The 27,942-nt window shown below is 54.5% G+C and overlaps 1 protein-coding gene across 1 annotated transcript in view; it reads left to right on the forward strand.

The window, feature by feature from the left end:
• GRID1 (glutamate receptor, ionotropic, delta 1) overlaps positions 1–27,942 on the forward strand; it is a 786,384-nt gene that overhangs the window by 1,588 nt on the left and 756,854 nt on the right. Inside the window, exons 2-5 of the mRNA XM_011950437.1 lie at positions 39–272; positions 460–608; positions 951–1,030; positions 1,914–2,185. Coding sequence (XP_011805827.1) covers positions 39–272; positions 460–608; positions 951–1,030; positions 1,914–2,185 — 735 coding nt within the window. The remainder of the gene's footprint in view (positions 1–38; positions 273–459; positions 609–950; positions 1,031–1,913; positions 2,186–27,942) is intronic.

The following is a 27,942-nucleotide window of genomic DNA, read 5'->3' on the forward strand; positions in this document are numbered from 1 at the left end:
CTGTGCACGGGCTGCGCCGCGCTCCCGCTGTCTGCTAGCCGCTCCCCGGGGCTCCGATCTCTGCGCGGGGCCCCGCGGCCTCTGCCGATACTTAGGGCCGAGGCTTCGGAGAACAGCGGGATGGACGCGCGTCGAGACCCGCGCCCTTAGAGGGGCGTTCGGCGGGTCAGGAGGTCCTTTCCGCGCAGCTCAGAGCAGCGGGGGGCAGGGGGAAGGCACGGCGGGGTCTCGCCAAGTTGGCAGGGCAAGATCAAAGAGACCGGACCGGAACCGTGTGTGAATGTGTGTAGGTGCGTGTTGTCAGCGTGTGTCGCTGTGTGCGCCTGGCACGGTGTCCCTGTTACTGAGAGAGGGCGTTGGGGTGTGTGGGGCCATCTGAGCGTGTGTTGGTGCGTGCACGACTGTCAGCCTGTTAGAGTGGACACAGTGTCTGCCTGCTTCTCCGGTGTGTCTGTTTAGCCCTTGGTGTATGTGTGGGTGCGTGTGTATCCGGTTGTGGCGACTGCAGCCCCATCCTGGACAGTCCCAGAGTTTTGCGTGGTCCAAGTCTTGGGGGCCCAGACAGTCTGGGTGGTGGGAGCCGAGGGAAGAAGCGTGGGCAGCGCGGGGTAGGGGGATGCTGAGCGGGAAGAGATGGATAGAGAGAGAGAACCGGGAAAGAAGATGAGAGAGCAGAAGAGGAGGGGGCGCGCCGAGGGGGAGTGGGTGGGAGTTGGGAGCAACACGGGAAGAATCTCGGGAAGTTGGGCCGAGTTGGGGGGCTGACAGCGGTCGCTTTGGGGGAGTCCCTCCGCAGTCGTCTTTCCGGAAGTTGGGAAAGACCAGCGATCACAGGGAAACTGGGGGTTGGGAGGTGTTGAAGGCGAGGAGAATGGGACAGGCGGGGACGGGGCGTGGAGTGGGGTGGTGAGTACTAGGCCTGGGTTCAGAGAACTACGATTCCCCTGCAGGGGCCCGTGACCAAACCTGCTTCCCGCCCTGGAGGGGTGCGGGTCTCGCGGTCGGCATTGCGGCTCCGGCTCCGGGTGTAGTGAGGAATCGGGGCCTCCCTCCTCCTACCCAGCCCCCAGCTTGAGGGATCACTGGGCCTAGCTCCGAGACCTCAGGGACCCTCGGGGCTTGATGAGGTGGAGTGTGGGTGGCTGACTCCAGAGCTGCCCAGGTTGCAGGACTAGGCTCGGGCTGGTCGGACGCATCTCGGCTGGAAGCGCAGGCTCCATGGAAGCTGTGCTAGGCGCACAAAGCGCCGGCCGGGGGGCGCCCTGGAGGAACTGTCCGCGGTTCTAGAAAACCCTTCAAGAACAGGTCCTTCTGGGACCCCCAGCCCCGCTAGATCTGAACGTGGAGGCGCCTAGGACACAGTCCCCTTCCCCCACTCCCCTCGACAGACATACAGGAAATGGAAGTGGGGAAGGATGGAGAGTAGGAGGCTGAGCTCAGGGCGCCAGGCCGGGCAGCGTCACAGCCATTCAAGCTGCAGGTCATCGGAGGCCCCTGCCTAAGGAAGACCCCTCTGCGCAGGAAAGCCAACTGTAGGCCTGCTTCGCTCAGCTCCACTCAGGAGGGGACGTGCATGGCAGAAAGGAGTCATCATTCTGTCCTGGGATTTGGGTGGGGGACACCACCCTCGGGGAACTTCCTGGCTCCTGGGATGGGATTTATGGAAGGCATTTGGGCACTGACTGGGGCCACCCCAGCTTGGCTTAGTCCCTTGTGTGGGGCATGGCTAGGACATGTGGTGCCTTGGTTGTGAGACACGTGTGTGACCTGGTGGCAGCATGTGGGATGTGCATGTGTAACTCATGTCAACTGTGTGCACGTGTGCGCTGAGGGCTGCTGGGGGGAGGGGAGCATATTCCTGTGCGGGTGGAGATGGGAGAGCCTTATTCTACCCTGCCAAGCTGAAATACCAGCTCAGACTTCCCACCACCTGGCAATCATTGGTCTACGAGTGCCTTGACCCTCGGGCCAAGGGAAGCGGGGAGGGGATTCTTGTCCAGGTCCGGTCTTGATCCCTCCTCTCCTCCAGGTGCCATCTTCGAGGAGAACGCAGCCAAGGACGACAGGGTGTTCCAATTGGCGGTATCCGACCTGAGCCTCAACGATGACATCCTGCAGAGCGAGAAGATCACCTACTCCATCAAGGTCATCGAGGCCAACAACCCGTTCCAGGCTGTGCAGGAAGGTGAGTGACCGCTGTGCCCAGGGCCCACTGGGACACGGTCTGTGAGGCGTCGCAGCAGTGGGCACCGGCGGGGTTGGGATGAACTGGGCCGCGCGAGTCCCCCTCTGCTCCTGGGCAGCATTGGTGCTACACGCGGTGGCCCGCCTTCCCTGGCCCACCTAGGCAGCGGCGCCAGGACTGCTCTGCGCTGCGGGCCGGCAATGAGAGCCTGCGAGCGCGGGGAGCTGGGCTTCTTGCGGGTTGCGCGCCGCCTTTCGGGCTGTGTGGGCGCGGGTGTGCGCCCAGCGCTGGCTGCGCAGGCGTGCGTGGCTCGGGGGGGCCGTCTTTGTTTCTTGGTGTTTGGGGGTGGGTGTGTCTGCGTGCCGGGTACCTGTGTCGGGCGCACCTCCCCTGATCTCGGTGGGCCGGTGTCTTCCTCACTTCGAGGTGAGGAGTGCCCAGCGGCTGGAGCCTGCCCTGTCTCCTTCTCCCGGGCATAACCTGGTAGGTGCGGTGTTTCGCGCCCCACGGCCCCCAGAGCCTCAGCCCGGCGCTTCTCTGCCGCACTCCTCCACCAGGTTTGGAGGAGCGGGTTTCTCTATCGCTGTCCGCGCAGCGGGCGGAGGCGCCGCCGCCTGGGCCGGAGGTGGGCGCTGTTCGCCCAGGAAAGGAGCGGAGCTGGGCCAGTCCGGCTGCGGGGAAATCCTAGCCTGCGCCGGGGCCGCCCTTGTCCACCGCCATTGCCTCCAGTCGGGCCCGCGGCAGGCGCCACAGGTGCCCGGCGAGGGCGTTCGTGACAGCAACTCCCTCTGCTTTCCCTCCTCTCTCCTAGTCCCTCCCTTTCAACCTGACTTTCAGCTCCAGAACCCCGGTTCTGTCTACAAGCCTCCAGCTTCCTGGTTAAGGCCTAAGGCTCCACCTCTGACACTTACCCAGCTTAAGTCCGTTCTCCTTCCCTCTGCCTTGCTCACCACAACCATGGGGACTCTGAGGCCAGTGCCCCTCAGTGCTGAGGATAGAAGGGCACAGTTAGTGGTGCAGGATGCAGGGATTCCTTGCTGGAGGAACTGGTAGGGCAGTGTAGAGAGGGCAGTGGGTGTAGTGGGAGGTGGGCTGGCTAAGAGCTCCGGGCCGGTGCTTTCTCCTCAAGCCCCTTGAGCCCAGAGTCCTCTTGCTGCTATGGTACACATGGGCTGCTAGTCTCCCTGGTGCCTGCAAGGACAGGCTACCTCGATGATGGCTCTGGTCTGGGTCTGGGGTGTCAGAGCTGGTGTTGGGGAGGTCGTTGTGCTGGAAGGAGGAATTCTGGGGGTCTCCTATTCTTGGGTGCAGCAGAAGAAGGAAAGGGGCCAGCTCTGGGGGCAGGGACCGGGGACTAGTTCTGGGGACTGAAGGTCCAAGGATTTCTTGAGGTGGTTTTACAAACCAGGAGTCCCAAGTGTTTTCTTTGGGCAGGGGGGGTGAGGCTAACACTGCTTATTATGGGAGCTGCTGCTTCCAGCGTGACAGATGTCCATTGTCAGATGTCTGTTGAGGTACAGGGAAGAGGAATTCCTGCCCTTCTTTGGTGTCTAGTGCCCCACCAGCAGTCTCTGTCTCCAGACGCCCCCTGTTCTGGACTTCTTTTCGGTGTGCCCTTACCACAGCTTGTTGCAGGTTCTTGGGGTGAGCTCCAGCCAGAGGAGGGCAGGGCCTTCTTAGTGGAAGGAACCCTAACTGGGGTGGGGACCTGGGGTGACAAGCTACAACTTCCACATTGCCTCCTGTTCCCTTGACACTGGCTCCACACACCCCATCTCTGTCGACATTCATTCTTTGTGCTTGGGAGCCGAAGCCACAGTTTGGAAGCACGTATTTCCTGGACCCAGGAGCTCCCAGTGTGGTGGAGACCCTGCCTGTGTTCCAAGTCTGGTGACACACCTCTGTTGACTCCCCTCTGCAGTGTTGAGTATCCAAGCGCATTCATTTTGCTCCTAAATAATGCCCGTTCACTCCCATCAGCAGTTCCCCAGGGACTAAACATGGTGCTCTTGCACAGGGTTGCCACCTCATGCAGGTAACACACAAGGATGAACCAGGCAGCTGGTTCCTGTGGCACCTGGAGAAGAGGGCCTGAAGAGGTCATCTCCATTAAAAGGAGAAGCTGTCACACAGCTTTAACAGATTTCGCGGTTGGGAGTGAAAATCCTACTGTTGTAGACGTGCTGATTTATTTTTTTAAGAGGAACCCCAAATCTGGACCTTAATGTTAAATTTGATTTAAAGCTGTCATCAACTAATAAAACAATGTAAACAACACAGCACAAGCCACACAAAACAGAGCTATGGGCGATTCAACCTGTAAGCTCCTCAAAGCAACTTTGTCCTGGGGACAAATGTTCCACCCAGGGGCCTTTTCTGGGTCTCAGTTTCTCTGTTTGTATAACTGGAAAAATATCTCAGGCTCCAAGGATGGCAGGCTGACACGGTCTCTGTGGGGTGTGAGAGTGAGTGTTTCTGCATGTCTGGAAGTAGGGAGTTAGATTCTGGTGGTTGACAGTTGTCGAAGGAGAGAGACACTGGCCAGGTATTGTTGCTGGGCTGCCTACTGCCCAGAGAGTTTGTGCTGGTGAAAGCTGACATTGACTTTCATTTTATGAGTCTGGTGAACTGAAATCCATTGTTATCCTGTGACCTTGCATAGCCCTTGGATGCCTAAAAGGGATGGGAGGAGCCATCCCTGGAAGGCCTCTGGGAGGGGCAGAGCAGTGCTCATCAGCCTCCTTTTCCCTTGCCTGGGGCTCTGCTGCAGGTACTCAGCTCTGGGATGTCCTTCCTTGGCTGTACTCTGTGGGGTGCTTTTCCATCACCTGGCTTGATCCCTGCTTGATGAATGGCTTATCTCTCACTGCTGGGCCTGGACATTCATTGCAGCAGGACATGGGTTGTCGATACAGGTTGAGTAGGAAAGAAAAAGACTTTTAGTAGGGGAGTGGTCAGGGATGGAGAGCAAAGGCAGATAGGGGCTCGATCTCCATCATTGACTGGACAAGCCCACAGTGACCTCTCAGTAGAGTGGTGCTGTAGCTGTTTTGGTGTGAGAGGCAGTGCCATGCAGCGATAAGAGCTTGGTGGAGCCTAAAGAGTTTCAGTTCCCATCTTGCTTGTCTTCACTCACCGTGTGACCCTGGAGCCCTGCTTTGAGCTTCTGTTTCCAGATCTGTTCAAAGGGAATAATCATAGGATTTGCCTCATGGGATTGTGAGGATTAAATGAGATGAGACGTGTGTAAATCGTCTGCATAAGGCCTGAGGTGGGTGTTCTGTAAACAGTAATTCCCTTTCCATTCCTTGACCCAACTGTGAATCCATCTCAGCTTCTCTTGAGGCTGTTGATATTTTCAGCTACACCATTTTTTTTAAGCTAGTGAATTCCTTGAGAGAGGACCCAAACTGACCTTTTCATTTATAGCTCTTACTTTTTTTTCCCTGATTATAAAAGAAAATGCATTGCTGCAATGAGCATGTATTAATACAAATATATAAAAAAGAAAAAGGGCAATGTGTGCTTATTATGTAAAATGTGGAAGGTACAGGAAAGCATCAGGAAGCAGAACAAAATTGCTCTGAATAGCACTAGTGTTGTTTCCTTCTAGTCTTTCCCCCGCCACTGTATTTTATAAATTTTGAGAGCTCCCATTCTGTTCAGTTTTATATCCTGTTTTTTCTCCCCATTTAACATCATTGGCCTTTTCTGAAATCACTGTGAACTATTTGTAAACATTACTTTTAGTAACTGCATACATTTCTCAATGTTCAAAACTTTTTTTTTTTTAAAGGAACTATTTATGCTGAGATATGCAGAATTTGATATTCCTGAACAAAACAAGAAACTCGGTCTGGATATGTTGGTCCTAAGATTTATACTTAACAATTTCTTCAGGCTGACTTTTAACAAGCTCCTTACAAGCACTGCCTTTTAGGACATTTGGTCAATTTATGGAAAAGAATGGATCACACAATAAAATATCCATTTGATAAGGATTGAAAGTTAGCAAATAACACAGAAAGGACATTTAAATCTCTAAAATGTTACATCTTAGATTTAGCTGGCAAAGTCCATATTAACAAATAGTCTGAAAATTTGTCTTCTAGATACTAAAAGAGATCCTAATTTGTTAAATAAAAAAAATTTCAGATTGTCGTAAAGTGCCTGCTCAAATAGGAGGTTATATAAATGCATATAATTTATATAAAAGAACCAGCTGAGCACGAGTCTTCTCATTTCCCAGCATTACTTTTTACTGTGAGTAAAAGATGTGAGTTATTGGATATGCTGTAGATATACCTGTCTCAGCGTGGAGGGATAACAGTTTAGGGAAGAGGCAGAAAAAAGGAATGCATGCAAGTGAGGCAATATTCCTTTTAGTTATCAAAAGCACAAAAGGGTTCTAGAAGACATAAAAATTACCAAGAATAGCTTGTGGTTCACAGAATGAAACAATGAAATAAAATAAAAATGAAACACAGAGAGCTTGTTGGTGCCCATCTGGAGGCCTTGCTCAGTTTATATCCGTTACCTCCTAAGTGGTCACCCTGCCCCTCACTGGCCACACTGGTATCTAGACATTCTGCTAGCTCTGATGGCTTCTGGCATCTTCCTTGGCTTCCATTCAGAATTATAGAGAATTGTAGGTCCCATCGAGGCCACGCCCTTGCAGTCCTGCAGGCAGCCTCACCAGACACTGTCAGAGGCTGTCTGAGTGTGATGTCCGTGTCTTCCTAAAGATGCTGTAGACCCCTTATTCCCATCCTCTCAGCTGTGTTAGTTTTCTTGTGGTGCTGAAACAAATTTTACCCCAAATTTAGTTGATTAGATCAACACACATTTATTCTCTTGCAGTTCTGCAGGTCAGAAGCCTAACATGGGTCTTGCTGGGCTAGAATCTGGGTCCTTCTGGAGGCTGGAGGAGAGAATTGTTTCCTGGCCTTCTTTAGCTTCCGAAGGCTGCTGAGTTCCTCAGTCCCTGGCCCTTTCCTCCATTTTCAAGGCCAGCAATGGCGGGTCAAGGCCTTCTCACATCCTCTCATGCTGACCTGGCTTCTGTCATCACGTCTCCTTCTCTGACTCTTCTTCCCCCCTTTTCCACTTGGCTCCCTCTTTCAAAGACCTTTGTGGTTATATTGGGCCCACCTGGATGATTCCAGATACTCTCCTTATTTTTATTATTATTATTTTTTGAGATGGAGTCTCGCTCTGTCACCCAGGCTGGAGTGCAGTGGTGCGATCTCAGTTCACTGCAAGCTTCGCCTCCTGGGTTCACACCATTCTCCTGCCTCAGCCTCCAAAGTAGCTGGGACTACAGGTGCCTGCCACCACGCCTGGCTAATTTTCTGTATTTTTAGTAGAGACAGGGTTTCACTGTGTTAGCCAGGATGGTCTCAATCTCCTGACCTCGTGATCCGCCCATCTCGGCCTCCCAAAATGCTGGGATTACAAGTGTGAGCCACCGCATCCAGCCCTCCCTATTTTAAGGATAGCTGGTTTGCAGGCTTAATGCTGTTGGCAACCTGTGCCATGTAGCCTAGTATATTCACAGATACAGGGTTTAGGATGTAGACATCTTTATGGGCCATTATTCTGCTACCATGTTGGCACACCTGTCTTTGCCTAGTGTAGCCAATGTGCACTGTCCACCTCCACTTTCCTTCCACCCTGATAATCTTTTGCATGCTTGACTGCACTCTTGCTTACTGGGGGGCATCCTCTTGTCTTTGCTGGGCTTTCTACAGTCACTTGGGATGGATGGCTATGTTTCCTTTCCATTTCTACAAAGCTCACTCTGGAAGCATCACACTGTAAGCCTGTGGGGCCTCCACAGACTTACCTGTGTTCTCCAGTGACATGCCAGCTTCTTTTCCTGGGCTTGGCTGCTGCTTGTGCATAAGGAAGTTCCTGGAGGAAACTGCTGTTTGAATAGTCAGACTGTAAGTTGGTGCTGCCGCTTGGACCCAGGGCTTCTTTTCTGCCTGGGCAGGTTGTTCTTCAGAACCTCACCACCTATGCCCATGCCTACCTACAGCCCAAGGGAGGGCCCTCATTGAAGTCAATCTTGCTTTGCTGCCTGGGGTCCCACAGAGAACTGTTGTTCCTGGACCCCTCAAGGGCTACTGCCAGTGATAACAGCTGTGGATGAGGTTGCAGGCATTGATAGTCTGGAGTTAGGCATTGGGTCCCCTCTCTGGATTTCCCACAAACCTGTCCTGAACTCACGGTGTCAGGGTGCTGAACTCATAGGCGTCAGGGTTCTCCTTCATTCTGGAGTCACTCCTGTGCAGGTGCACACACACGCATGTGCAGCACACACACACGTGCATACATATACTCTGGCACACACACATCCACATGTACTCAAGAGCACACACACATGCACACATGCATGGGGACACACACACTTTCTCATTTTATAGACTATACTCCGGCACCACCTACTTCCTCAAATTTTGGGTTCAAGAGGTTCCCTTCATTCCTTATTGCCATGGCTTGGCTCTCTAGATTGGGAGGTTGAACTTAACTGGCAATGAGCAGATGGACACCTCATGCCAGGCATGTGGGAGAGTCCACGGATCATACTGCTTCTGAGCTGCTGCTGTTCCTAGTCCTGGGCTGGCCTGTGATAGCCCCTTTCTCTGGGGTGCTCCCCTCTCTGACAGGCATTGGGCCCAGGAAGGCAACTGGGTCTGTGTCCGACATCTCAGCTAGGCTGTCTGAGCCCTTCCTCCCAGCCAGTAAATAGCCAGTTTCCTGGCCAATTGCCACAGTTGAGAAAGAAGAACCCAGAGTTCCCTCTTCTGGACCTGAGGTGTGGGCAGGGTGGCCTGGAAGGGATGAGATGGCCTCTTCTGTTTCTAGTTCTAGGACATGAGTACTTTGACAATTTTCCTGCTGGGGCCATTTCTCCAGGTTTCTCTTGGGGGCCAGCTAAGGCTGTCCCTCAGCACTCATAGTCACCTCTTGTAATGGCAGACAGACTCTCTTTCCCAATTCTTGTAGCTGCCAGGTTGAAATCCTCTAGCTTTGTCCTCACAGCAGCTGTCTTCCCTCTTCACTGAGCCTTCTACTGCCCAGGAAATGCTGTCGCCTAACAACTCAGAGCAGCCCATCTGCCCTGCCTCTTCCCAGATCATTTCTAACCCATTCCATCCCTGGATGTGATTCTTTTTACACTTGGTTACCCATGGCCGTGCCTGTGGGTCTCCACCTTTTGGTTTTGCTCTGTGTTTCCCATTATATGAGTCAGGGGAGACTAAGTTATGCTACAGTAACAAACAATCCAAAAGTCCCAGCAGCTTGCATGACACAGTATTTCCTGCTCTTGCTGTGTGTCTGTTGCTGGTCAGTGGGGAGCTTGACCCCTCACGGTCACTTCACTTGGTTGTTGCCAGTTGCTGTGCCAGAGTTCTGGAAAGAGAGCTCTGAGGGGCTCAGCCTGGATGTGCCCACATCACTTCTGCTTATGACTCATTGGCCGCAACCAGCCATATGGCCCCAGCCAGTCACAAGGGATCCAGGAAGCACAGCCCTACTATGTGCCTGGAAGCAGAGAGAACTGGAAACAACTGGTGAGCAACAGAAATGCCTATTTCCCATTCATGTCGAAACAGCCTTCCTGTTTCCTTGGCGATTCATTAAAACAATAGTAACAAACAAAAAGCAAAAACACTTTTAGGTATTGGATGCTGGGTTGGGTGGAATCCGTGGCTCCCGTCGATTCCCCATTGTGTACTCAGCGACTTGTCCCTCCTCTGCAGACCTCTGGGCAGCCCTTCCTTGTGCTGGGAAGTCAGGAAGCCAGGGTCCCCAGCCCGGGCTGGGGTTGCACCTCTGCTTTTCTCCATGTCTGCCAATCTTGTGCTCTGTAAACTAGCACCTGGACAAGCCCAGCTCTCAGGAGCGTTGAGCTAGTCATGAGGTGAAGATTGGGTTCTCGGCCCAGCCACCGACAGGACCAGCACCCATGACCTCCCCCTGTCCCCGTAGCTGGACTTGGCAAGTCTGCACTTTCCATGGCTTCAGCCCTGTGGCCCTGTCCCTGATACAGACTCCCACGCCTTGCCCCTGCTGTCCCGCAAAGCAACAGGCTTCTCCTCCTAATGGCAGTGGGCTGGGGCAGAGACCACATATCTCTCTGCCATTGCTGGCCTGTGACAGCCCCTTTCTCTGGGGTGCTGCCCTCTCTGACAGGCATTGGGCCCAGGAAGGCAGCTGGGTCTGTGTCCAACATCTCAGCTAGACTCTCTGAGCCCTTCCTCCTAGCCTGTAAACAGCCAGTTTCCTGGCAGATGGCCATGGTTGAAGAAAGGAGAACCCAGAGTTCCCCTTTCTGGGCCTGAGGTGCGGGCAGGGTGGTCTGGAGGGGATGAGATGGCCCCTTCTGTTTCTAGGTCCAAGCTGTGGGCAGCGTAGGTTACCAGTGGGTGAGGTGGAGGGTGTTAGCTGGGGGCCTAGGGTGGTCCTGAGCCCAGGCTGCCCCTCCTCCTCCACCCAGGTGTGGGACATGTGGCCTTAATGGCCCCATCTTTCCAGTTTTCCCTCACACTCGTCCCTCGACAGACCCTAGGTGAGGCAGCTGTGCTCTGCGACTGCATCTCCACCTGACCCGCCCCGGTTCCCCACTGTGCTCAGCCTGGCCCTTCCCCATGCCTCCGCCGGAGCATCCGTGTGGTGTCCAGGAGCTGAGGGGGCGGGAGTGTAGTGGCTGTCCCTCACACAGACTGGGGCTCCCACCCCTGCTGTGCTTTCTGACTCTGGGTGGGCAACCTCGGTTTCCATGACTGTAAAATGGAACAGAGGACAGCTGAGAGGATCAGTTGAGGAAATGCACTAAAATAGCCCAGCCCAGGGTGAGCACAGGGCAGTGACTGGGTGAAGAGGTGGAGGTGGCTGTGATCTTACTAGCTTGAGTGGTCTATGGTGGAGACTTGTCCTCCTCTCACTTCCTGCCCTGGGCTGGGCAGTGTGAGCAGGTTCCCACAGCCTTGGCCCACTTAGGGCGGTGGAGATGTGTAGCTTGGAGTTGAGCCCCAGCCATTCTGGGTGCCTCAGGAGAGCAGGGAAGGAGGTTAGTGTTGACAACATGGCTCATATGGAGGCTGCTCAGAGCCGTCCATGCGGGCTGGGACTCTGGGGACCTGTGGACTGTCACGGCATGGTATTTCCATCTTGCTGTGGCCTTGTCTGCTCTGAGTGCATGAAGTGGCCAGAATCCCACTGGCCTGCCCCTGCCTCCATAGGGCCTGGCCATAGGGCAGGCCTACCTTGCTCTGTTTGGTGGAAAGGGGTCAGGCAGGTATGGGTTCAGTTCCCAAATCTGACTGATTAGCTGTGCGTTCTCGAACAGATCACTTTCCCTCTCTGACCCTCAGTCTCAACCTCTGCGAAATGGGGCTGCCCTGGGGTTGTGGTGGTGGATCTAGAGAGGATGTACTGCTGGCAGGAGGGAGGCTGTGGTGAGCGACAGTCCACCATGCTGTCCGAGAGAGGGGTGCTTAGTGCCTTGGGGCTCATTCTTGCATTGAGGGCATGGGTGCTGGCACATAGTATGTTCAGGAGGCATTTGTTCTTGTTGTGTCCTGGCCACAATGTTTTCCATCCTCCTAGGACCCTGCCAAGGTACACGACACCTCTTGGTCTCTGGGTCCTGTCTGGGTGCTAGCAATCCCCAGGTCAGGGCTGAGACACAGGCCTTGCTGCCTGGAGCTCTGGGCCCAGCCCACCCATGGCAGTTTATAGTGCCCCTGTAAACTGGGTCCTGGCCTGGCCTGGAAGGCTGTCTCCTTGCTCTCTGTCCCCCATGGCACTCCTCCTGCTCAGTCCAGGGTGGAGACCTGAGGTACTACTGTGGCTCTGTTCCTGGCCTGGGGTCGTGGGCCTTCTTCTGCCTTTTCATCTGAGTGCCCAGAGGTGTGGTGAGCAGTGGAGTGGCCCCGCTCTGGCCTCTGGTCTGGGCTCTGGGCTCAGAGCTCTGAGACCTGATCTAGCTCTGGGCTGAGCCCCCCTCCCAACAGTGCTCCATCTTCAGTGGCCAGTGTCAGATGCTGAGGTGGCCTTGATTCAGCTGGGCTCTAGGGTTCCTGCCACCTTCCCTGCCATGGCTGTAACATCCAATGCTGCTCCTCCTCTGTCCCAGGAGGCTCCCAGGGTACCTGCCCTCACTCACCTCTCCCACAGGGTTCTGGTAACTAAAACAACCCCGTGGGCCACCCCAAAGTCCTGCAGTTTGCCAGCCTGGGCCTGGAGAGCTGAGGGTGGGTCTCTCCTTATCACAGAACCCCAACTGGAGCTGGCCTAAGGCTTGCTGCTGGGGCCCAGCTCTGTGCAGGGACCTGAGCCTCAGCTCCGGGCATCTACTGTGCACCTGATGAAGGCTTTGGAGGGCTGAGCCATCACACTGCTGGAACGGGTTCCTCAGGAGGAACATGGCCACAGGTGCCCTGGAGAGTCCAGCAGTGTGATAGCTCAGCCCTCCAAAGGGCTTTTGGGGGCTCTGGTGTGGTGGGCAGTGCTGAGCAGGTGTGTATGTACACAGACACATGCACACACAAGGAGACTGTTGCAGACACCCATGCTGCCTGGGCATGTTTAGCAGAAAGAGCCAAGGCTTCCAGCTGCTGCTTGAAGCACTGCTAGCTGCCTCACACCCCTCCTGGACTCACGTGAGGTTCCAGTTGGGAGGTGGCATCCTCAGAGTGCATCCCAGCACCCACAGGAGACTGGCCTGGCCATGTGCTCCCCTTGCCTTGTGTTTCCTTTGACTTGTTGGTGATGCCTCCTGGAGGTTGTGGACTGTGGGGAGGGGAGGGACTTGGTTGCTTTTGTTCCCTGTGGTATCCTTAGCTCTAAGGGCGGTTTGTAGTGCACACTCGATAAATACATTTTCCTCTCTCTCCTGAGGGCACATTCCTGGCCTCAGATGTGTAGGCCTGACTCTGGGGCCCTCAGAGATCATCCAATGGGATGGTCATTGCAATGGTGGTCACTTAACTTGGCCAAGGTCAGGAGGAGGCCACGGACAGCACCTTAAGTGCTTCCTCATTGTCGGTGTCCCCTGTAGCATCTCAGCATCATGCTAGTGGGATGAGAGGGCGCCAGTCTGCCTACCACCCCAGGGGGTGGCCCTCTTGGGGTCTCAGTTATACAGGTCAGCAGATGTCAGAGTTCTTGTGTCCACAGCTGAGGGGGCCATGCAAAGCCAAGGCCAGACTGGGGGAAGGTCTAGAAGTGTTATGGACTGAATGTTTGTTTTCCCTAATTTTATATCAAAGCCCTTAACCCCCAATGTGATGGCATTGCAGGCAGGGCCTTGGGAGGCAATTAGGTTTAGATGGGGTCATGAGGGTGGGGCCCTCATGATGGGATTAGTGGACTTATAAGAAGAGACACCAAAGAGCTTGCTGTGTCTCTTTGCTGTGTGAGGATGCAGCAAGAAGGCAGCCGTCTGCAAGCCAGGAAGACAGCCCTCACCAGGAACCAACCATGCTGGCACCTTGATCTTAGACTTTCAGCTTCCAGAACTGTCTGTTGAGAAAATAAATTAGTCAGTTGTTTAATCCACCTGGTCTATGGTGTTTTGTTTCAGCAGCCAGAGCAGACTAAGACAGGAGAGGAAGAGCCATGAGCAAACTCTGGCCTGGGGCTAGACCTGGCCAGGCACTGACTGCCTGAGGGAGATGGGTCAGCCTGCCTTGTCAGGGCTACAGTGCCCAAATTTCTCAAATCCGGCCTTGAACCACATGAGCTGAAGATCCGTGTACCTCTAAGAATTGGTGACTCTCATTTCGGACAGTGTTTATGCTGAGCTGTATTTTTAGTAGAGATGGAGTTTCACCATGTTGGTCAGGCTGGTCTCAAACTCCTGACCCTGTGATCCACCCGCCTTGGCCTCCTAAAGTGCTGGGATTACAAGTGTGAACCACTGTGTCCAGCCCCTTTTGTCACTGCCCCTCTTAACACACAGGGTCCCTGGGACATAACTCGCAGAGCCTCAGCATTCCTTTCTGTACACTTGGGATACTGGTGCCCCCACTTAATGGGCTGTCTTCGGGAACAAATGAAGTAATGACTACAGAGGACTTAGCATGTGCCTGGCACAAAGAAGGTGCTCAGTAAAGAGCAGCTACAGTTATTGTCCTCGCGATGTCACCTGGCCAGTGCAGAGGGATGGGAATGGTCACTGCTTGTTCAGGATACTCTGCTGATGTTGATGAAGCCAAAGAGGACACTGGCTTCCCAAATCACTGCCTGCTGTGGCTCTGGGTAAGCCTCTGATCCTCAGGCTCTGGGATCTTCTCCCAAGAAAAGGGGGTGCATCAGACACCCCTGCCAATGCTCGTGCAGCTGGCTATTTGACTCCAAATGTGGACTGTACACTGACTCCTTTAGTCCAGTGTGTTCAGAGCTCTGCGAATCTCATGCTTACTTTCCAGAGGTAGCTAGCTGTCTTTCCCAGCCCCAGCCATCTTGCAGGGAGGCCTGTGCTGCCCTCACTGACCTCTGAAATGTCCAGCAGGCTGGACCTAGGCCTGATCCCTCAGTCCACCTCCCCAGCCTACCCTGTGACTTGACACTGGGTCACAGACCAGCTCCTACGTGTGCTACAAGAATCCTAGAAATCCCATTAGCCCATGCGTGTCTGCACCTGACTCAGTCCTGCACACTTTTTCTATCCACATACACCGTCTTGTGCATGTTTCATGGAGCCACGGGATGCTGGAGTTGGCTGGGGTCCTGGAGCCATTTCAGCTAATCCTCCTTTCATTGTAGAAGCCTCATGGATAGTCACCTGGGTGGTGCTTGCAGCTGGCCCAGGAATCTCACTCGGGAAAGGAATGTGGTGAGCTTGGCAGCGTCTGCCATACTGCAGGCTCCTGGTGATTGCCTGTTGAAAAGCAGAGGCATCTGCATGTTCTCACTCATGTGGGAGCTAAACACATTGAACTCATAGAAGTAGAGAGTAGAATACAGGTTACTAGAGCCTGGGGAGGGCAGGGGAAAGGAGGATAGGGAGACGATGGTTAAGGGATACAAAGTTACTGCTGGTTAGGAGGCATAAGTTCTAGTGGTCTAGAGCACTGCAGGGTGACTATAATTAACAATAATTTATTGTATATTTTCAAACAGCTAGAAGAGAGGAATTTGGATGCTCTCAACACAAAGAAATGATGAATGTTTGAGGTGATGGATATGCTAATTACCTGATGTGATCATTACACGTTGTACACATGTATTGAAATATCACTCTGTACCCCATAAATATGTACAATTACTTTACGTCAATTTTTAAAAAAGCAGAGGTGTCTACCAATACATTACAAACTGCCCAGGGCTGTCTGTGCATCATCTCAGGACAATCCTGGGCAGTACAGGGAATGACACAGAAAGCAAAGTGAAGCAGGGATTGCTTAGGTATTGTAAAGGACTGGCAGCCAAGCTGGTGCTCTCCTTGTACCTGCTGGGCCTCCCACTATGCACCTGGCCTTTGTCTGGTTCTCTCCACCTCCACTGCCATCTCCCCAGCCCCAGCCTGGACAGTTGAGGTCACTTCCTCGTGGCCCCCTGCTTTGCCCTTCCCTCCAGGCCATTGTCCGTATAGCAGCCAGAGTTATCCGAAAAATCAATCTAATCACCTTCCTCTCCTGCTGAAACCCTTCAATGGCTCCCCATTGCACTAAGAATAAAATCCAGACCCCTTGCTGGGGCCACAAGTCTCCAAGGACCCTGACAAAAGCCGATCTTACCTATGTCTCAGTCGCCACTTCTCTTGACCTCACTGCTCTGGCCACATTGGCCTTTTCCCCATCTCTCCAACAAGCCAAACACGCATCTACCCTGGGGCCTTTGCACATGCTGTTCCTACTATCTGGAAGGTTCTTTGCATGCTGGGCCCCTTCTCAGCCTTTGGCTATGCCTCTGATCTTACCTCCTCAGAGAAGCTCCCCTTGGCTCCAAGTAGGGCCCCTACCAAAATGTTATTTTTGTTCTTTGCAGGCTTCCTCATCAGCAATGATATTAATAATTTATTTGTGAGGGCCATCATGTTTGTGAGGGCAGAGAAGTGTCTGTCTTGTTTGCTGCCATGTCCTCAGAGCCAAGCCTGGTATGAGGCTGGTTGGAGGTATTCAGTAAAAGTCCCTGGATGGGCAGCAGGACGGAGGGACTCATAGGACCTCTGCTCTCTGCAGCCTCTGCATGCTGTTGCTCCTTGTCCCGTGTTCTTTCTCAAGACCACTTGGGGTCACACAGCTGTGTGTATAGCAGTCCTGTCCTGCCCCCTGTGGGTCTGTCTGCCTGTGCTAACCCTTCCCTCCTGGTCAGCTTCTGCACTGAAGATCTTCCTGTCAAGAAAAGATGGGAGCTGATGGCACTGCTTCTCCCTGGTAATGGCTATTTATATGCTTCTCCCTGGTCTTCCAAGGCCACGTGCAAAGGGGAGAACCATGATGGAAATGTTTCCATTACTCACTGGCTGGAGTGGGAAAGTTCTGGAGGCCCCATACCTCTGTATGCCTGAGGTGTGCCTGTGCGGGTGGGAGAGGGTAGTTGGGGGTGAGTGGAGAAGCCTTGCAGAAGAAATAGAAGCTCACCCGGGCTCCAGGTGCTGGCGGTGTGAGCTTCTGCACCAGAACCTGGGTTTCTCTTCTCTTCTCCCACCTGGGAATTTTCTTGTGGGCTTAGGAGCCCCTCTGCCCCCAGCAGCCTCCATGGGTGAAATGGGGCTGACATGGTCCTGGCCACTGCCTCTTTCTGGCCAGGGTAGGTGGAAGGGTCCCTGGCCAGGAAGGGGAGGAGCTGTTGCAGGTCTGGAGTGGTGAGCCTGACAGCTGTGAGCTTGGCAGGGAGGTACTTCCCACCGGCTCCCACTAGCGCCTCCCTCTGCACTCCAGAAGCTGCTGACCATTGCCTGTCTGAGTTCATAGCCAGCAGCCACTGCTGTCGCCACGTTGGCCTCTGAGGAAGCAGAAGCTGGACCCCTCCTGGTGAGCAGGGGCTAGAAGGGCTTTGAAGCTCTGTGGTTGTTCATGCTCAATTTTTCTCAGGAGAAGGCTGCATGAGTGCAGCCAGGATGGGGTCCCACTGCTTTAGGCTACTTAGCTCCTGCGAAGAAAAATTAACATTGTTAAAGGCAGGACAGTGAGGTCTGTGATGAGTCTCAGCATGCACTGATCAGCACTGGTGAGTGCTCCTGGGAGCTCCTGGATGTCAGGTGCAGCTAGCAGGGGCATGCATGTGGCTCTGCCTTGGCCTTGCCCTGGGATGCTGTCACGTGGACATGCTATGTGCGTGGACGTGCCGGGGCTCTTGTGTGCCAGCCCAGGCACTGGCACATGGCAGATGGGCCCCCACTCAGCCTTGCCCCTCAGAGCTCCCCAGGGCATCTTCCCAACACCAGGCCCCTGTGGCTGCTGGCTTGCAGGGTCACACCCGTGCTCAGCATTCAAGTCCCTGTGGTCTGGCCTCTGCCCTGGCATCCAGTCTGCTCTCTCCTGGTTGCCTACACCCATGCACCCTGTGCCACCGAGCCCCGTCTCCTCCCAGTCTCAGCTCTGTATGCTCTTCAGGAGGCCTTTCCTGGCCACTCTGCTTCCTCTGTCAGGGCCAGGGCTGCCTCGTTGCTGCCATGCCATTCATTGTGTCTTAGTTGGTGTCTGGCTTCTACATGCGCCTTTGAAGTCTGTGAGCACCAGCACCATGAACTCATCTTGGGACTCCCAGGCCTGTACAGACCTAGGCACATGCAGGGGTGGAGCAAATGTTTGTTGAGTGTCTGCCTGACTGGACCTCTGGCAAGTACACAGCGGGACCTGCACACACACACTGCATGCACACTGTGTGTCCCAGAGAGCCCACAGTGCACACCTGCTGTTGGACTGAGACCCCAGTGATAGGCGGTCTAGGGGCCATCTTCCCAGAGAGCCCCTTCCTGGGGGAGCCTGTCTAGATGTGCTGGGAGGTCCCCATTGGGACCATGGGGAAGGTGGCCAAGCCTCGCACCCTGTGGCATGTAGGGGTTTCCGCCTCTTATGGCCTGTGGGGAAGTTATGGGCCACGTGTGTCGTTTGTCAGAATGCTAAAGCAGACCGTCTGAGACTATCGCCTTCCGGGAAACCTGCCGTGGGTCTGAAATAACCCTCCGTGTTAGTCATATTAATCATGCTGGTATCAGAAACCCTCATTTGGGCCTAAGCAAAACAGGGATCATTATTAGGCCATGTAATGGAAAAGGCCAGAGGCTGCGTAGCTTCAGGCATGGCTGGATCCAAGGCCCAAATGGTAGCCACAGGACTGTGTCTCCGTCTCCACACCCCTTGTCCCCGCTGTCTCCTGGGTGGTTTCCTTCCTGAGCAGCCTCCTGCCTGTTGCAGGCTGATGTCTAATCAGCCCAGCCACCTGGCCACTTGACCCTGGAAGAGGGGAATTATTTAACAAGAGTCTCACAGGAGTCCCAGGACTGCAGCTCACTGGGCTGGTATGGGGCCGAATCACTTCCTCCCTGAATCAGTCCTGGTGCCCAAGGAGTAGAACACCCCGATTGTCAGGCTGGTGGGGGCTGCCCAGTCCCTGGACTGAGAGTGAAAGAGGCATGGTAGATGGGGGTGGGGTCACCTGGAGAGGAAGAGAAAGGATGCCGAGATGGCAGCAGCATCCAGCCAGGGGCTTCTCTGCCACAGGCACTTGGAATGTGGCCTGTCACATTGAGGGGGGATTGGACTGGGAGCCTCAGGGCAACAACACCTGGTGACAGTTGTTCCAGTGAGCTCCAGGAGACCCAAACAGTGCTGGCTGGAAACCTCTTTGGGGACAGGAGAGTAAGGAGGGGAAGGACCAGGCTTTGAGCTCTGTGGTGTGTCCGTGGGTGTGTGGGGCAGGGCAGGAGGGTGGGGCTGGGTAGTTAGGGTAGGCTTTCTGGGGTAAGAGACATGTGCCAGCCCGCAGGATGACACCTGTGCTCGGCATTCATGCAGGGTACGGGGCCTGGGGCTCTCACACATAGCCCTCACTATGTAGCTGCCATGTGTGCTCTTGCTCCTGGTTTTAGTCTTCCCCAGCCAGCAGGCCTCTCCTAACCCCATGGATACATTGTGGGTGGGGATCTCTGCTTTCTTCCTCCCAATGGGCACATTTGTGGGGAACCCTGAGAGCTCCCTCCAGGTTCCAAGGGACAAGGAGGAGTCCTGGGCCAGCAGCCTTGCCCCATCCTCCTGGCTAGCCTCTGTTTATCCTTCTGCCTAGTGGGGCCAATGCCTGGGGCTGCTGTGGACTTCAGGAAGCTGGGCTGCTGCTGGGAGGTGGCTGCCTTATCAGCATGGGACTGGCTCCTGCCTCCTGGGCAGCGCCTGCTCTGCTCTGAATGATTAATTGAATAGAAATCCTCACACTGTAAGGCAGAGCTAGGGCCCTGCCTAATCTCATTAAGAAGTCCCCTGACAGTCTTATTAGGCGGCTGACTGCTCAGAGAGGTTTATCTCTGCCACAGGATGGTCAGGCCCTGGGTGGGGTGGACCCGGGGCCAGGCCCCACCCAGCTGCCCTCCAAACACAGTCCTGGGCAGAGACGAGGCTATGGCAGCTCTGCCGGCCAGCACCAGTCCCTACTTAATCGGTTATGGTTTGCTGGACTTAATTACTTTAAAATTATTAACTTCAACTGGGGAAAGCAGGTGGTGGTGGTCCAAGAAGAAACGTGAGCCTTCTTAAGGGGTGTGAGGCAGGCTGGGGCGGAGAGGGTGTTTTTCAGCTGGCAGAGTCCATGTGCTGGAGTTGCCCTGGCAGGCCACACCCAGCAGCAGGTCTGGACACTGTGCATACATATTATGCCCACTGGCTGGGTATGGCAGGGACAGATGAGTGGCCTAAGAATGTGATGCATGCTACAAGAGAATGAAGCCTGCCCAGGGGGTGTGGGAGCACAAGGGTGGTCCCTAACCTAGCCTGGGCTTGGGGGCAACCAGGGGAGATTTCCTGGAGGAAGTGACTTCTGAGCTGTGTCTTAAGTGTGGAACAGGGGTTGGTTAGGTGAAGAAAGGGAGGCAGGCACTCCAGGTAGTGGCATAGCTGAAGCCAGTGCTCAGAGGTGAGCTGTCCAGGGTCCCTGGGCATAGGTGGAGGAGGGTGCTGACATCCTGGCAAAGTCTGCAGGGGCCTTAGGGCTTCTCTCTGGTACAGGCAGAAATGGCTCAGGACTAAGGTCCTGAGCATCAAAGGATCTAGGATGTGGGCCACTGGAGGGGACATCGCTGGGGCTCAGAGCCACGCACCTTCGTCTAGGCCCTTAAGCTGTGAGGAGAGAGGCCTGTGGGGATGGCAGAATTGCACAGGCCAGTCAGCTCCCCCAACCCCTGCCTCTGCAGGCATCTGCGCTCTGGACTCAGAACAGCCCCCTGAGGATCCCTGGTGCACAGCATACCATTCTTGGAGGTTTCAGGACTTCTACATGGCTGAGGCCCATCCCTAAGCCTGGCTTCTGCCTCCCATGGCCACAGATTCCTGGCCTACCATGGAAGAGGGGAGAGGAGGAGCAGACTGCTAGGCTGGCTGGCTTCTCCCTGGATGGGGAGCAGGGCTCAGAGCCCCAAATTTGCCGAAGGCCTGGTGCTAGGTCTGGTAGCCCCAGGCCTCTCTCTTCTCCACCCCAGGGGCCCGTTGCTGTCCACCCAAGCTGTACCACTCTGAGTGACTTTATTACATATACTGTTGAGATGGTGCTGGCTTATGACAAGGATACCTGCATTTCATAAGATATGGTAGCTTGAGGCCCCTCCACGCAGACATGAAGATGAAGATGTCTTATGTCAGACATCTGAGATGAAGGCTCATGCGCCAGCAGGGGACTTTGGAACATATGCCAAGGGAAGAGGAAGTGTGAATCAGGGCAGGAGGGAAGGCCAGTCTGACTGGTCACTGCCAGGGCTCGTTCCTGCTGGGACCCTCCAGGGAACCACAAAAAAGGCATCTGGATTGTCCACCTGGGCAGGGAAAGTGGGAGCATTTATCGACCAGCCCACTCCTCACTGGTCAGAGGGGCCTGGTGCTGCTCGCTTCCCAGCTATTCCAGGTTTGTGCAGCAGCTTGGCTGGGCAGTTCCCACCTGGTGCCAGCAGAGAGGCCCCTGCTGAGCAGAGGTGAAGGCTGCCCAAGGATACCTGTATGCAGCCAGTCATCACAGCAACAGGTGGAGAGGTGGCTGAGAGGATGTGACATGGGCCACAAGAGTTGTCTAAAGACCTGAATTCTTCCAGACTTCTTACAATGACCTAGTAGTAAAATTCAGGTGTCAAGACAGGGCTTTCCTGGTGTGTGGAAATTATATCCTACAAATGTGCTTTGGCCCCAAAAGAGACTGGTGTAGGAGGGGCTGTGCCCCATTTCTCCCCAGCACCTGGTGGCATTGCTAGACCACTGTGGCCTCAGAGGCAGCCCCTGGCTCCTGCTGGTCCCTGCTCCTCCCCTAGCTTCTGGTCCAGTGTGGGGCACATGTGGGCCAGTCTTGGCTGGGGGAAGGCAGGTGGGATAGGGTGAAGTCTCTGAATCATCTTTGACACTGGACAGTGCTGTGGCTGGGCCGAATCCCTCTTCTGCCTATTATTGGCTGTGCGAGTCAGTACATGTTCCTCTACATATCTGCACCTCAGTTTCCTCATCTGTAGGATGGGGATACTCACATCTACCTTGAAGAAGAATTGTTTTGAGAGTCTGAAGACATGGTATGCATACAGTGGGTGCCCATTTGTTCCCTGCCCACATGTCTCTGGAGGGTTGACCCAGTGCCAGCCACTGTGGGCACAGCAGACCCAGGCCCCAGGAATTCAGAAAACTGTCAGTGCCCGGGCTCCACCCCAGAGAGCTTGATTTCACAAGACTGGCAAGGGCCCGGGCACTGGTATTTTCTAAGAGCTTCCTGGGTGGTGCCAAAGGGCAGCCAGGGCCAGCCAATGAATGGTGGCCCTTCGTGATGTAGAGATGGAATGCCAAGGGCCAGGTGTGGCCATGTGCTTTCCTGCCCCGGCTCCCAGCAGGTACTTGGCTAGTGGGGGTGCTCTCACTGTTGATTTCCTTCATCACAGCTCTGGACACGCTCCCCTAGTTCAGACTGAAATACACACTTGTGCTGCACAAGGCAGGGTCCCTGGCTGGGCCATGACTGTCATTCTGTCCATCCCCCTGCATGACAGCGATTCTCCCTCATCAGACACAGGGTGCCATGGTTCACTAGGGAGGTGTGGGGAACCACACCTCATTAACTTCAATGCTGGGATCTCCACAAAGGATACCCCGTCATACTGGCTGACCACCTCCTTTCCCACCTTGGGGGCCTCAGCCACCAGATGCTGTGTACGCCCAGCAGAGCTCTGAGCCAACAATGGCTTATGTTCTCTGCAAGGAATATTTCTCTGCAAGGAATATTTCATCTCATTTTATCAGTAATATGGAGCAGTGGAGCGATGGTACGTACGTGTTCTAATTCATAATTTTACAGTGATTTTAGAAAACTCAAGATAAATTGTTTTTCTTTCCATTAGTGAGATGGTGGCAGGCAGTAAAGCCCACTGTCTTTTTGTAATCGGATTTAAATTGTTTTAATTATACAGCCCATATTCTCCCAGTAACATACCATCTCTGTGAGTTAATGGGCTTTGAAATCTTCTTTTGTTCCATACACTGTAGATACAGATTTTTTTGTTAAATGATTTATTTTATATATAGAAATCCAGAAAATTAGCTGTGAGGTAGCTTAAGATGAGAACTGGGAGGTTCTGTTCTGTTAGAAGAAGGCGAATAACCCTCTGCAGAAAACCCAACCCTAACTCCTGGATGGAATTCCGAACATCTCATCTCCAAAACAAGGTTTTAAGAGCACAAGTGATGGAGAGTGCTATCAGCAGAGAGAACATTCACATTCACTGAAAGGCTGCTGCATAAAGTCCTCTGTTGATCCTTCAGTGGGGATAGTATAAAGGAAATGTCCATTCATTTGTTCATTCATTTCCTGAGTACCTACTGTGGACTGGCCCTGGCCTTGGGCATATACAGCAAGGAACGCCAGGATCTTTATCTTAAAAGAGCCTGTGCTTTTCAGAGGAACAAACATTTGTATTTATGACAAATAAGACCTTTCAATGGTCAGTCCTTCCCCGGAATGGGCTGCCAGGCTGGGGCTCACAGCGCACAGGGCTTGCTCACTGCTGGGGCTCCCTCAATGCTGAGGGGTACGCTGCAGTGGAGGGGGTAGATCGCTACCCGACTCAGACTGCTCCTGGGCAGGGAAGCAGCGTGGGTTCCCTAGGGCTTCCTGGAGGGTGGGCCGGGCTGGGCCAAACTTCCTGTTCTCTGGATGTCCCTCAGGCCTGCCCTCCACACTCCGTCCTGGGGGCATGGCCAGCCCGTGGGTCTCAGTCCCCCTTGGGTATCTCACAGGGCCCAGCCAGCCCCTTAACTGGGTTGGGCTGTGCCAGTTAGGCCAGCCAAGTTACCCAAAAGACTTCTGGGGCTTGACAGACCTTGGGTAAGGACATAGTGGGGTGTGTGTGTATTAGGAAAGGAGCTGGGATTCATCTTGATTTCCACCCCACCTCCTTCTTGGTTCTTTGGACCTGGGGTTGAGGCATCACTGGGACCGGGACTTGGGACCTCCTGGCTGGCACGGCACCGCTGTGTGGCCTTTGTGAGCTACTGCCCTCTCTGGTTTCTGGCATTGGCTGTGTGCAGCAGTGCCCGCAGCATGAGGGCTGTGTGACCTGCTTATTCCAGCACTCCCCTCTCGTCCCTGCTCCTGGACACATGGGGCACTTGGTTTGGAGCCACCTCGGGAGTAAGCAGAGGTAGATGAGGCCCAGAAGGTCACACCAACCCCTCAGTTGGAGGAGCCCAGGGTGACTCTTCTTTAAAAGCTCCCAGATGAGAACCTCAAGCTCAGGACTAGCTCCCCATCTCACGATAGAACTTCTAGAATTAGTGCCCTAAAATCCAGATCCCCGGGCTGGGCTTGGAAACTCTGGCATAGAATCCAAGGAAAAGATGCTCCCTGGAAATTCCCCAAGGCCAGATCCCTAAACTGGGGCTCCACGGACTAAGAACTGCAGGCGCACAGCTCTTGAGCCTGGAAACCCCATCTGGAAGCCACCCGGCCCAGGCCCTTTGAGCCCAGGGCCCCTCTCTGGGCAGACAGGGCTGGGAAGAGGGGCAGGGCTGTGTGTCTACCCCACTGCCTGAGGCACCAACTCCACAGATGTAAATGCCAGGCTCATGGCAAGAGACCACATGTTGTGAATTGCGGCCGTGGTTTTGTGGCACGTTCTCTCAGTGTGTCTGTTATTTACAGCTGGCGAGGAGGGCCTAGCTCTGGGAGCTGCAGGAGAGGGAATGCTCAGGCTGAGGGAAAGCCATGGCCGGGAGCCCTCGGGGGAGGATGCCCACCCTCACTGGCTGCCGAGAAGCCACCTTTAAGGTTTTTGGTTAAGGTTAAGCATTTCCCTGAGCGGGCCCTTCTGGAAACATGTGTGAGGGAGGGGCATCATGTGAGCACCCAGGGTCCCACCAGGACCTCATCCCGTCCCATCTTCTCCATCCTCCGGGACTGTTTAGTGGGCAGTGCAGGCTCTGGGGCATCCGGGGCTCAGTGTCGGTGGCAGGATTTTCTTACTATCTCTAGAAGCACTCTGCTCCTTTTGTTTTTGTGTTTTAGGGGACCACGTTGAAAGGATGGACCTGGGAGATCAGGGACAGTCCCTGGAGCAGGGGGTTTCTTAAATGAAGCCTAAACAATACGGAGTAGGGAGGATACGCAGCATATGCAAAGGCCAGAGGCCAAAGGACAAGTGCCCAGGAGGAGGTAAAGACAGAAGGGCCAGTGGGGGTCGGGGAAGGCACGGCTCCCTCTGAGAGTCAGGGGATTGCAGTAACTGGCCTGGATCTGTCTGCTGTAGGGACTGGACAGGGAGGCCCAGCGCCAAGGGGGACGGGGTTGGGGGCCACCTGTGGTCCTTGACTAGGAGGAGGCCTGAACTGGAGTAGGCTCCTGAGAGGCAGTGAAAGCCTTTTTCTTCCTCCCTTGACACCCTCCAGGTGTTTGTCCAGGGCCACCGCCTCCAGGCAGCTTCCCACTCCAGTCCTCATCCAGTTGCTCTGTGCTGTCTTTGTAGGCCCTGGCTGCTGTGGGGACTTCAGCAGGCAGGGCCATCTCGCCTCCTTTTTTCTTCTTCCCTCCTCCCCTTCTAGTTTTTGATTTTATCAAAGTTATTCATGCAGGTAGTTTCAAGAGCCCATGATTTCTATAAGGTCTAGAGAAACAGTGACTCCCCTCCCCTGCCTTCCTCTCCCAGACGCCACCGTGCCCCTGGACTATTCACCTGCAGAGTTCCCAAGTGCATGCTTGGCTCCACCCCTTGATGTTCCCCTTGTGGACGTCTGTATTGGCTTCTCGCCTCAGAGGACCGGAATCACGGGCTTTCCCTCCCTCTGTGCCCTGCATCCTGCCCTCTGGGTGGTGGGTCATGATGGTGCTCTGCAGTCTGGTCAGATCTGTGGTGCATGTTTTCTGCATTAGGCTTGTGTCAACACACAGCACAGCCCAGTTAGGGAAGCCCTTTCTTAGCCTTTCCTGTCCCACATTTTGCTTCCCCTGGAGTTGCTGACTGACTTTTTGGTGGTTCGGGGCTTTGCCTGCTATGCATCTCTCGCCATTTCATGCTTGTGCTCTCAGCTGGGTGTCTGAGTGCCCCCTTGCTCTGATCCTTGCTCAGCTCCTCCTGGGGTTTCCATTCCACTGCTTGGCTGCTTGACCTTCTCCCCAGGAGCCTCCCAACTGCTGCAGGAGGCACTCTCCCTCATCTGTGAGGCTCACTCTCCCCTCCGCCAGTCCCTGCTATCTCCTCCTCTATTAGTTCTTCCCTGGGATCCATGCAGAATTTCACCCTGCTCCCCACCCCACTGCTGCTCCCCACCCCACTGCAGCTCCTCCCACCCTTCTGGCGCTGCCTGTCTTTCTCTGTAGTTCTCATCTCCTTCTAATAGGCCACTGCCTATTGGCTGGATGATGAATTAACCTAGTTTTTGCTCGTTCACCTCTATCCAAAGTGGAAGCTTTAGGAGGGCAGGGATTTCTGTCTTTTGGGTCCTCATCTCTAGCGCTGTGCCTTGCACACAGCAGGTGCTCCATCAATGCAGGTTGCATGGAGGACTAAATACCTCTGAGCTGGCGGCCGGACCCCAGACCTTGACACTTCCTCCTGAGGTCACTTTGGTCTGCTGACTCCCAGCCTCCCCACGCTGCTCGTTCCCTCCTTTGCTGTTGTGGGTTCCTCAGCAAGGTGCGGCTGGCCTCCTCACTGCTCCTGAGGCTGCTCACATGGCCATCCCTGAGGGCCAGCTCTAGGTTCTCCTCCCCAGCAGGAGGCAAAGGCCTGAGCTTTCTTCCTCAGTGTGCATCCTGCAGTGTGGCTCTGCCTGCCTAGCCCAGCCACAGGGTGCAGTGGGAACTATCATACCCCTGGGAACTGCAAGTTAATTAGTGTAGGTGGAGCCAGCACTGGGTAATCACCGAATCCACTCCCCATGGGCAGGCCTGTGCCAACCCCCAGCCTTCCTGCATGGGGCTTTGAGGTGCCCTGGCCTGGCCTCTGCCAGGCTTGGCGGCTTCTCTCACCCCATGCCTCTTCCTCCTCCTCCCCTGCCTTCCCCTGCAGCTCAGGAGATGTTTCTCGGGAGTGCAGCATTCCTGGGAGGCTCTTAGGAGATGTCCAGGTGTGGCAGGGCAGAGAGCATTTGTTCATTTCAGAGATGTTCACTGGTGTCTTGTCTGGGCCAGGCACCAGGCACTGTGTTGGGTGCTGGGGTTCAGGGTGGACATGGCACCTGGAGCTTGCCTTTGAATGGAGAGAGGAGGTGACAGACAGCACTTTGGAGGCAGACCAGCTGGATCTGAACCCCAGCTCTGCCACTGACTATTTTATTTTATTTTATTTTATTTTTGAGAAAGAGTCTCGCTCTGTTGCCCAGACTGGAGTGCAGTGGCTCAATCTCCTCTAACTGCAGGCTCTGCCTCCCGGGTTCAGGCCATTCTCCTGCCTCAGCCTCCCAAGTAGCTGGGACTACAGGCACATGCCACCATGCCCAGCTAATTTTTTGTATTTTCAGTAGAGACGGGGTTTCACCGTGTGAGCCAGGATAGTCTCAATCTTCTGACCTCGTGAACCGCCCGCCTTGGCCTCCCAAAGTGCTGGGATTACAGGCATGAGCCACTGTGCCCGGCCCACTGACTAGTTTTTGACCTTGAGTAACTTACTAAAGCTCCCTGAGCTTCACTTTCCTCATCTGTAAAATGGGGTTAAGCATAGGCCCTGTCACTCAGGGTATCTGTGTGAATTAAAATGGGAGCCAGGCACGGTGGCTCACACCTGTAATCCTAGCACTTTGGGAGGCCGAGGCGGGCAGATCACTTTAGGTCAGGAGTTCAAGATCAGCCTGGCCAACATGGCGGAACCCTGTCTCTACTAAAAACACAAAAATGATCTGGATGTGGTGGTGTGCACCTGTAATCTCAGCTACTCGGAAGGCTGAGGCAGGAGAATTGTCTGAACCCGAGAGGTGGAGGTTGCAGTGAGCCGAGATTGTGCCACTGAACTCCAGCCTGGGGGATAGAGCGAGACTCCTCCCTCCCCAGGGGGGCTGTACTGTGGACTCTCAGGTGGGAGGGACCAGCAAGTTTCCCAAATGAATTCCCGCTGTGGTTTCTTCGGTTGTACAGGA

This window comes from Colobus angolensis, unplaced genomic scaffold (assembly GCF_000951035.1).
Source record: "Colobus angolensis palliatus isolate OR3802 unplaced genomic scaffold, Cang.pa_1.0 Scaffold307, whole genome shotgun sequence".
Classification (NCBI taxonomy): domain Eukaryota; kingdom Metazoa; phylum Chordata; class Mammalia; order Primates; family Cercopithecidae; genus Colobus; species Colobus angolensis.